This window comes from Prionailurus viverrinus, chromosome A1, assembly GCF_022837055.1.
Source record: "Prionailurus viverrinus isolate Anna chromosome A1, UM_Priviv_1.0, whole genome shotgun sequence".
Lineage (NCBI taxonomy): Eukaryota > Metazoa > Chordata > Mammalia > Carnivora > Felidae > Prionailurus > Prionailurus viverrinus.
The window spans coordinates 137761778-137773190 of record NC_062561.1 but is presented as its reverse complement, the minus strand read 5'-3'; the positions used below and the strand labels follow the sequence as shown (position 1 = coordinate 137773190).

The window sequence follows — 11413 nt, the reverse complement described above, 5'->3', positions numbered from 1 at the left end:
TGATGGACACTGAGGAGGGCACCTGTTGGGAGGAGCACTGGGTGTTGTATGGAAACCAATTTGACAATAAATTTCATATTAAAAAAAATAAAAATAAAAAATAAAAAAGAAAGTCCAGGCCACTGTAATGTCTGATCTTCCCTCATAAAGAAGGAAACATCGGCCAGAGGAAAAAGCATTCTGATGTAGTGAGGAGTAGACCACGGAGTCTAACTGCGTGACTTGAGAGTAGAGGGCACCCAGGATTTCACCCCCAGAGAACTCAATGACAGGACTGGAATGTTATTGTGCTTTAGTTGGAGAAAGATGCATGAACAGAAAGGCATGGACTAGAACATAGAAAATGGAATCTAGAACACGAGAAGCGGGAGGTGGCCACCTCAGCAAGCTCTAGTTGTGAGAGGAGGGAGGACGCTGTCAGGGCCTGCTAAAAACTGACATTGTGGAGCCAATTTCCCTTGTTTTGTACCTCGAGTAAACTGTCCGCCCTTCTCCACTAGCATCACCACCACCATCACCACCACTGGTATAGTTTTCACTGTAAGCTAAAGAATCAGCATTCCGGTTTGTATGTATCAATCTCTGTGACTACAGTTAACACAGAGTTCCTGGGAAGGAGAGACCCTCCAGCAGTATAGGACAAATCAGGTTCCGTGACTGCAAGGCTGAAGATGAGGTCTTGGACCACCGTGAATTCCCACGGAATAAATGCCACTTTGAAAGGCCCCTTGACAGCTAACAAGTAGCTCTCTTAGACGATACTCCACTGGACCATGCAGGGACCAAATGTTTCCTTCGAACTGACATTATCCCAGAGTGTGTAACTGTAAGAAAATGCATGCTAATTCTAGACCAAAAGGAGATTATCAACTGCACAAATACTCTCCAGAGCTGATGCAATGGTACATGTTGGGAAGTGGGGAGAGGGGAAATGAAAGGCAGTAACTTTCACTGGGCACCTGACTTGTTTTTCCCAGGTCCTACCTACTTATTTTAAATAAAAAGAATAACCAGAGAACAGACAAGGGGAGGGTAAGTAAAGTGACCAGAATCATAAAACTAGTAGCTCTACAGGATGGTATTCAAGCCTACGTCCATCTAGTTTGAAGAAGAATAATAATGACAAAAGGAGATAATTAGTATAGATACAAAGTGCCCTTGTAATAAGACCTAGAAATTAGAATGCATAGTTACCTAAGAGACACTCTCTCCTCGGGTTCTTTTTCAAACATTCAATAGATGCATGTTGTCTGGAATCATTTTTCAGTCCTACATGAAGGCAGAGAGATAATAAGCTCAATGAGAAACTCTGGGATAAAGGGAATCTATGCAGTGTACTTCCTGCTCCTCCTGCCCCTGACCCACCATGTGTTATGTGTTTGAACAAGGGCTGGAAGAAGTGATGGAGACTCAGTATTTATATGATTTGGTCCTGCTTTTGTGGAATCTTGCTTTGGATTTTGAAAACGGATTAATTTCCAAATTAAAATTGCCACACTGCTGCTTAATATTCACTTTTTATAAACCTCCAACAGGAAAGATTCAATATTTGCATTGTTTTAAAAAATTTTTAATGTTTATTTATTTATTTATTTATTTTTATTTTTATTTAAAAAAAATTTTTTTTTTCAACGTTTATTTATTTTTGGGACAGAGAGAGACAGAGCATGAACGGGGGAGGGGCAGAGAGAGAGGGAGACACAGAATCGGAAACAGGCTCCAGGCTCTGAGCCATCAGCCCGAGCCTGATGCAGGGCTCAAACTCCCGGACCGCGAGATCGTGACCTGGCTGAAGTCGGACGCTTAACCGACTGTGCCACCGAGGCGCCCCTGTTTATTTATTTTTGAGAGAGAGAGAGAGAGAGAGAGCACAAGCAGGAAAGTGGCAGAGAGAGAGGAAGACACAGTTTCCAGGCTCTGAGCTGTCAGCACAGAGCCAAAAGCAGGGCTCGAATTCACCAGCCTTGCAAACATGACTTGAGACAAAGTCAGATGCTCAAATGACTGAGCCACCCAGGTGCCCCTGCACTGCTTTTTATTTTTTTATTTTTTTTATTTTATTTATTTATTTTTTTTTTAAATTTTTTTTTCAACGTTTATTTATTTTTGGGACAGAGAGAGACAGAGCATGAACGGGGGAGGGGCAGAAAGAGAGGGAGACACAGAATTGGAAACAGGCTCCAGGCTCCGAGCCATCGGCCCAGAGCCCGACGCGGGGCTCGAACTCACGGACCGCAAGATCGTGACCTGGCTGAAGTCGGACGTTTAACCGACTACGCCACCCAGGCGCCCCTGCACTGCTTTTTAAAAGAGCCCCTCGGTGGAGCATGTGACTAGAACCTTCCTCCTGGGCCAGAGGATGAGATGAAATGAGTCTTTTTTGGTGCAGATCCTGAGAACAGTGATTTAACTGGACTAGAAAGCCACCTTTGGTTAATGTAAAATTCCAGCTAGCACCCACACCTGTACCTCTGACTTTCCTTATTCCTTATGTCTCATTAGTGCTTCTCTAAGTATAGGCATCTGGACAAGTAGGGCACAATCTTCTGGGATGAATTTTCTTTTTTTTTAAAATTTTTTTTTCAACGTTTTTATTTATTTTTGGGACAGAGAGAGACAGAGCATGAATGGGGGAGGGGCAGAGAGAGAGGGAGACACAGAATCGGAAACAGGCTCCAGGCTCCGAGCCATCAGCCCAGAGCCTGATGCGGGGCTCGAACTCACGGACCGCGAGATCGTGACCTGGCTGAAGTCGGACACTTAACCGACTGCGCCACCCAGGCGCCCCTGGGATGAATTTTCAAAATGCATCAGAATTAAATTTTTGGGGTAAACCTTAGGATTGAGAATCACTGCTTTAATCAAGGTGGTCCTAGTAGGAAAGCTGCCTTAAGCCTCACTTTGACTCAGAGTTTGGACTTTGTCTTCTGAGCACTGGGGAAGCACCAAAGGGATTAAAGCAGAGAAAAGACGAGGTCACATTTTGGACTGAAAAATATTAGCCCAGCTATAGTGTGAATAGACTGCTCAGACTAAGAAGACAAGATAGGAGGCTGTGGTTCAGGTGAGGGAGAGTGTTGACCTAAGGTGGAGCAGTGCCAGTGAATGGGTTTGCGAGGCACCTAGGGACAAGAATCAACAGAGCCTGGAGACTCACTGGATGGAGGGTGGGGAGACCAACACATGCTGGAGAAGAAGAAATTAAAGATGAACCTCCTGTGTTTGAAGTGGGAGACACTAACATGAGCATCCCATTTTACCATAGAAGTCAGATTATATCCAGATGCTCTGATACTTAGGGTTTTTCAAATATATCATACTTCTTCAATCTGTATGATATTTTTTTTTAATTTTTTTTAACGTTTATTTATTTTTGAGACAGAGAGACACAGAGCATGAATGGGGGAGGAGCAGAGAGGGAGACACAGAATCGGAAGCAGGCTCCAGGCTCTGGGCCATCAGCCCAGAGCCCGACGCGGGGCTCGAACTCACGGACCGTGAGATCGTGACCTGAGCTGAAGTCGGACACTCAACCGACTGAGCCACCCAGGCGCCCCCAATCTGTATGATATTAACTAAGTGATGGGGCTTTGTTTCATTTTACAATAAAAAAAAGGGTATTCTTTGAAACAAAATTTTTGGCTTGGTTGGGGTGGGAGGGCCTTGATAATATAATTACGTAATATAATTAAAAGAATACATTGAGGCAGCTGTTGAAGTTATTTCTCTGTTTAGGTTCTCTGAGCAGTTGAATAATGAACCAAAGCTTCAGCTCTCATGCCATAGGACTGAAAATGCCCTAGTCTCCTAACTTGAAATGTGCAAGTAGCACCATCTTTTTAAATATCATTGGTAAATCATCTCTTCCTTTTCCTCTCTGTCTCACTCCCTCTATCCTAGATTTTCCTGGGAAGCTTTATTTGGAGATTTTTAGTCCACAGATAGGTGATATCTGACTGGAACTGGAGGAATTGGGAGACTGAATGTAGCAATAGTAGTAAGGAAGAGGTAAAATCTGATCATTTGATTTTTCAGTTTCATTCTTTATATTTACAGTGGCTTCTTCTTATGAATCATAAAAAATTATCATTATTGGAAATTCAAATAGTACCGGAAAGTATGATACAGAAAGGGAAAAAATACTCTGTCATCATGGGCTGCCCGGGTGGCTCAGTTGGTTAAGCATCTAACTTAGGCTCAGGTCATGAAGTCATAGTTTGTGAGTTGGAGCCCCACATTGGGTTCTGTGCTGACAGCGGGAAGCCTGCCTGGGATTCTCTCTTTCTCTCTCCCTATCTTCCCCTCCCCCACTCATACTTTCTCTTTCTCTCTCAAAATAAATAAATAAACTAAAAAAAAAAATACTCTGTCATCTCAGCCTCACAGATAACCATGTTCACACTTTGGTATCTAATCTCCCAGATTCCTGCATTAACAGAGGATTAAGGTTAGGAAGGAGCCAGGCACTGAGGGGGCGGGGGCAGGGCTGAGAGAGCATGTGTTCTTAAGAGAATGCTGGATGTGGTAGAGATGCTGGGGACTCCGTATATGCTAGAAAAAGGCATGTGAGGTGAACCTGGCAAGATGTGAGGGTGGAAGCAGGAAGGGACCTTTCAGAGCACTGTGTGCATCTGTGTGTGCCCATGCACATGTACTCGCTTGTGCACCTTTTAAAGAAATTGGATCATACTATGGATTCTCTTCCAAAACTTGTTTTTTCACATAGAGATCTTCCCACATCAGTACATTTAGATATAGTTCATTGCTTTAAAAAGAGCTATATATAGCACTCTATTATTTGGATGTACAAAATTTGTTGAACCAATCCACTTTTGATGCAAGTAATTTCCTGATTTTTGCTATTAAGAGCAAATGGACATTGTTAAATAAATGCCCATAGAAAAATTTCTGATGGCTTAATTCCTAGGATTGCTATCACTAAGTCAATGGCTATGCAGATTTAAAATTTTGCATTACCTGCTGCATACAAGATTGGCTTATTTGCTTACCCCCTTAGCAGCCTGGATGCAATTTATTTGTTGCCAATCTGATGGCCTAAAAAAAAAAAATCTCATTTGAAATTTTATTTATTACTGGGATTGAACACCTTTTCATACCTTTCTTTCCTGTAGGTATTTATTATGTGAATTATCAGTTCACACCTTTTGTATCTGAATACTTTAGGTCAACTGCATCTCTGGGCCACTAAAAATTTTACTGTAGTGTTGTGCATCGTTTTACTAGAGCATTTGCTGTATTGGAGGAGCAGTGAAAGTCAATGACCTTCAGTATCTTGGAGTCATTTGGGCCTTTCAGGTTTTACTAAAACTGCAGGGCATTTAATTTCTTTTATAATTACCTATATTTTTTCCTGACCTTATTCTGTTGACCTGTACCTCCTTGATCTGTGGACCCCCAAATTCTTAATTTCCACCAATATAATCTTTTAAAGAAGAAAATGTAAAAGGCCATGTGGAATGCTTTGGGCTCCATGCTTTCATTTTCTATTTATGGATTTATGGTTTTCTGGGAAGGAGATACATCTTGCCTTTTGAATATGGTCTGTCTTCCTATTTCAACTTCACAGTTCTCCATCAGCAACCGGGAGAATTTGTGCCACTAGGAACCTAAATAGTTCATGTGTCTGTTCCAACTAGCTTTGGACTGAAAAACACCAGATTTCCCCCCAACATTTTTATACTTAGCCTGTAGCTGGACAACCTGAAATAGTAAGTTTTCCTAAGAATTGTGTCACAGACTGCTTTCCGGATCATCAGGGATAAGAAAGAAAAACAAGGTAAGGAATTTTAAATAAAAATGTAAGGAGTCATTGGAGTAATAGATCTGGGATGTTTGGAGATCTTAGAATCCGGGCATTTGGAATGAAAATGCCCTTTTGATAAGGCACAAACCACTTCCCTTGTTTTATGGGCGAGACCCAGAGGTGTTGCGTGTGCCACCTAGGCAGTCTTCCTTTTCTTTCTAGGCTGTCTCTTTCTTATCTAACTGGAGGAAGAATTCTACCTAGAAGATTAATATGTTATTAATTCCAGAAGTCACTTTAGCGATCAGATGTCACAAGGGAAGAAACTGACACTCAGAGAGTTGAAGTGACTTGCTCAGGGTCACTAATCACAGGGCACAGGTGGCATGCTTTCTCATTGCCAAAGACGGCTCTCTCTTCCAAGTCACCCTGGCGTTCCCACCAGGGATGGTCCCAGTCCTCAGAGCAGGTGGGAACATTTTCAAAGTGTCAGACTGTGGTGGTTTCCTTCAGAAGTGAAGCGATAAGAGACTCCCTGCTGCCAGTGCTCTGAGAAAACATTAATCTGTACTGTAAGGTAGTCTAACCCTGCACTGATTGTGTCTTATTGAAAATAAATAATCCTCATGGTTCTATTGGTTTTGTGACTTGTGGAATAGTGTGTGTATTCAGAATAGGTGCATTTATATTCTTCAAGTAGTAAAATATCTCACTGCTTTCCTACTGTGTAAGCTGGTTCTTTTGTTTATAAGGAATACTCATGTAAGCTAGCTTGAGACGGGGGTTTTACTGTAGGAACTGAGACAGCTCCAAAGACTGAGACAGCCTGAGGAACTGGTCAACTCCAGTGACCCACTGCTCTCTCTATCCCTTTCTTATGGCTTCTCGCTTCTGCTTGTGCTTCTGTTCAGTTCTCCTCACTCTACTAAATTGGCTGATCCTATTTATAAGATGTTTCTGAGCTTTTTTAACTCTGGCTTTCTCATGGCTTTTGCTTACCATGTCCCTGACTCTCCCTCAAAGCATCCTCACGGGTTCTGCTCTTGTTGCTACAGGCTCATTCCTTCTGTGTTTCCTAGTTCCAATTCTTGAAAGACAGGGAATCTGATTGGCTTGGCTCATATTTTTGCACTGGAACGTAAGTCATAGTTAGCCTCCAGACTATGGGATTGGCTGTCCCTCGGTCAGGTGCCCATCCCTGCACCAATCAGATGTGCACAAAGAGGGGTTCCCTCACATGACACTGACTGCAAATTTAGGGTCTGTTAATGGGTCGATTTCTTTCAAAGGGGCTGAGGAATCATAAGCACAGCTAATGTCTCTGCTTTTTTTTCTTTTTAAGATTCAAGTATCATGGAACTGAATCTGTCAACTGGCCTCTTTTGTCAATTTTTAAGGAATTAGAAAAATGTGTTATTCAGGAATTTTTTCAACTATCTAACAGGGAGTTCTGGCAATACTGTGATTTCCCAACTGTGGACTGGTTGGCTCTTTTCCAAGTACTTGTATTGGGTTCATTCCCTTGAAACTGAAATTTCAGTGTGTCATTGCCAGAAATGAACCCATGTGCCTTGGCCTCTGAGTTTTGTCCTGAGAGGGTCTTGTGATTTTTACATTCCTGACCTGGCCCATTCCTTGCTGATAACTTTACTGCACCTAAGTCTTATTGTCTTATGTAAACCATATTTTGTGGCCCATTTGATAGGAATTAGGACCTTGGGAATGTGTGTGGGGTTGGGTAGATATGCAGAAAAAAGGAATTAAGCTTTACTGAGCATATATCATGAACCTGATGTGAACATTCTCATTTTATAGTTGAGGAAACAGAGGTTCCTAGAAGATAAGGCACTTGCCCAATGACACACAGCAAACAGGTAGTGGGGCTAAAATTTGACCCAGATCTACCTAATTCCAAATCCCACTCTCTGTATCAGGCTTTGGAGTTGAGTGTTGAGGAGCGGGGTAGGAAGAGGAGGCTATTCCATGTGAAGAGAATAGAGACCATCACAGGTAAAGGTACAGAGGCAGGCAAATGGGAAGTGAGGCAGAGACTCTTGACAGGAGTGGCAGATTCCTGCAGAAGAGAGAGGGAGATTAAATGTCAGAGGCAGTCAGATTCTTGCACAATATAAAGGCCAGCCTAGGGTGTAACTGACATTTTTGGAGGCCTTGGGGAGTTACTAAAGACGAAGCATGATGTGACCAAGGCAGCTGTTTAGATTACAAGGATTAGTCTGGAGACAGGTGTCAGAAGGATAGGAATAGGAAAAGACTTGAGGTGATTTAGGCACACATAGCTTTGGCGGGTCCCTGTAATCTTAGAGCATGTCTCACAGCTGGCTTCATCGTCTCAAGCAGGGACCCCTTTCAAGTCCTCTACCTCCTCGTCTTCTCTGTGACAGTCACAAGCTTGGAACTGTCAGTCCTCTGGGAAATGAGCTCTCCTATAAAGCACCACCTTTGATGGAGAGAAATGCTGTTCATTTCTCATAATGTTTCCAATTCGAAGCTTCCAAGTGTTGCATTTTTTTATTATTATTTTTAAAAACAGAACTACTCCAGAGGGTAGTGAGCACTGGGAAGCTGAGGCTGTGGTCTAAATTTCCCCTGAAAGTCTTAACCACTAGTGAGATTTTGTATATGTATCAATCATATCATTTCCATCCTTGTTCTCTGTTCCTGTCACTCCAAGTGTGAGAAGAGATGGACGACTGAGATAAAGGAGAAGTTCCTAGGACTTTACCTTCTATTTCTCCTTTCTCTTTTCTATAGTAAAATTACCATGAAATTGCTTACAAGAAGTTGCCAGCAATCTGGCTAAGCTACTCGTGGATTTATCTTGGGAAGAGTGAAAATCCGTAAATTTTATTTTCTTCCTGGCATTTTGCAGCTATCAGGGCTATTTATTTAATTTGGGCATGCCAAACAACATAAATAATGTTGGCACGGAAACAAGTCTTTCTGTCACTGGAGATTAAGTATCACGTTTGGAGGTGAGTTGGTTTGTAAGCTTTATTGCAGAGAAGACTAAAGAAGAGGGAGTTTAACCCCTAGATCCCAAGGGGTCATGTAATAATAATATAGGTGGAAACCCAGTGGATAAAAATGGTGACAGGTTGACCTGCCTTTTCCTTTTACCCAAGGCTAAACTTGGAGCCTCTCTTCCTTGAATAGCTCAAGTCCTAAAACAAACTTACAACCTTGACAAAACAGAGGAAGAAGTCCTCTGTGCAAAGTTAAACTGGTGATTCCTCCCACTTAATGAAATATTAATGAAACCAAATCAAAAACCTTAATTGGTTTCCCTCAATGTGTACCGCACTATGCTAGGAGCCAACACTGAATACTTTTTCCTTAAGTTTAGGTACAGAGAAAATTTGTCCTTTCATAGTTAACAGTCATTATTGAAGCAGAGCTAAGTTGTTAAAATTCTGAATTCTATTTAACAACCTCAGGGATACACTCTTTACCCAGTGGTTTCTCTGATGAGTGCTGAAGTCAACTCATGTATTGTCTAGTGCTTAAAGCATAGGCCATTAGATGTTTCAGACAATATGAGACCCAAGGATTCCTTAAAAAGCTGCCTTTTCTGGGGACTCTCTGGATGTGGAAGCAGGTCCTAGCCATCAAGTCATGGGGCTTTGCTGTCAGACATGGGAGAAGGCCAGGTGCTGGGTGAACCTTAAACTAATTCCTTAATCTGGTGGCTAGAATCACCATGTCTTCCTCTTGATCCCGTCACAGATACATTGGGTGGATATAAGGGTTAAAAGAGTTTTAGGTAGGAATAGTGAAAAATAGGATCTATTCAACATAATGGAGTTGGTCCAGGCAAGCTTTGTGCACAGTTCTGTTGATATTTAGTCCTAATCCAGGGTAGTTGTGATGGTCATATCTATATGGTTTCTGTCTGTAGGAATTCCAGGATCCAGGGAAGACTAGCCATGGTAGATCTGTTGATCTATTTAAGCTCTCTAGAAAACAAAGGGAATTGTGGGATTCTTGAACAATGAGAGTAGACTGTGTCTGTGCTATCCTCTCAGCAGGAAGAGGGACTCCAAGTGGGCAAAGAACTCTCTGATGTGAAGGAGGGCTCATATTCCCCATCTTGAGACATGCATTTTTCATAGTCAAGGAATGCTTTTGAGTACAACAGAGAGTTGTATCTTCCTGCCCAGGGACCAAGTAAATTCCTACATAGAGGCTGCCTCAAGGGGCCTTCAATGTCGGTGGTCACCTAAGGGTCAGACTATTCACTTATCTGGAAAAGTTGTATTTGCTTGGGGTGGGGGCTAGGGTACAAACCCTCTAGTTTTGAGAGAAACTGAGCAGAGCAGGGACTACAGAAGAAATGGAGATGGCAGGAAAGAATGAAAGCATTCATTGAAAAATGAAACAGTCTAACAGAACTGACAAATCCTTTGAGATACCAGCGATCACTGAGGAAGGGAGGGACTTAGATTGAGTAACAGTAACACAACCATGTGAAAAATCAGAGCCAAATACCTTCCTGCCCATAATTCAAGCTTTAAATATCGCCAAGGCCTGTGTAGCCCCCCAAAAATGAGGGTTTCTCAATGTTCAGTGAAATGTTGTCTCCTTTAAGGTCATCGCCATTTTCATCCAAGTTTTGTGGTATGAAAGACTTGGGAAAGTGAACATAAGTAAGGAACTGGTCTGGGTGGTATGCTAGCTGCAGGGGGTCAGGGAGAAAAAAGAGAGTCCAAGATTAGCTCTTGGGGTCAGAACTGTCCCACTATTTAGAGACTTGACCTATAGGCCTGACATGATTAAATAACATTAGGCAGTGATAGTCAACATTTGTCTAATGTGGCAAATAGCACCAGGGGGACCTTCTCACTTTCCTCAAGTTGGTTGCTGAGAATGCCTATCTTAGTTACCTCTTCAGTTGGAGGGAAGGACAAGTCCTAATTTAGTTAAAACCAGACTTCCTTATCCATTAGCTCTTATGAACTGAGGTTGGTCAAGAACCAGGATTGACCATGTGGGACATATCTCTTTACTGATACTCACACAACCATATAATGACAGTGTATTGTTTACTTATTGCTCTGTAACAAATTACCCCAAGATGGGGTGCCTGGGTAGCTCAGTTGGTTAAGTATCCAACTTCAGCTCAGGTCATGATCTCAGAGCTCATGAGTTCAAGCCCTGCATCAGGCTCTGGGCTTATAGCTCAGAGCCTAGAGCCTGCTTCAGATTCTGAGTCTCCCTCTCTCTCTGTCCCTCCCCTGCTTGTGTTCTGTTTTTTTCTCTCTCTCTCTCTCAAAAATAAATAAACATTTAAAAAAATTTAAAAAACCCACAACAATAAGAATTTATTTCAGACAATTTCTGTGGGTCAGGAATCCAGGACATGCTTAACCAGGGGTTTCTGGCTCTAAGTCTCTCTTGAGGTTGTAGTCAAGATGGTGGACAGTGTTGCACCATCTGAAGGACCGACTGGGGCTGGAGGATCAGAGTACAAGATGGCACACTTGTATGAATGGTGACTTGATGCTGGCTGTTGGTAGGAAGTCTAGTTCTTCAAGACATGGGCTTCTCGATAGGGCTGCTTGAAGTATCTTCATGATAATGGTGTCTTCCTCTCCACCAGAGCAGATGATCCAGAGAGAACAAAGTGGAAGC

The 11413-nt window shown here is 42.4% G+C and overlaps 1 protein-coding gene across 2 annotated transcripts in view; it reads right to left on the bottom strand.

The window, feature by feature from the left end:
• Positions 1–1207: 1207 nt before the first annotated feature.
• Positions 1208–11413, bottom strand: part of PTCD2 (pentatricopeptide repeat domain 2) — a 65502-nt gene continuing 55296 nt past the window's right edge. For both annotated transcript variants that reach the window (XM_047872652.1, XM_047872659.1), the window contains one exon: positions 1208–1269. In XM_047872652.1, coding sequence (XP_047728608.1) covers positions 1264–1269 — 6 coding nt within the window. In that variant the 3' untranslated portion in view covers positions 1208–1263. The remainder of the gene's footprint in view (positions 1270–11413) is intronic.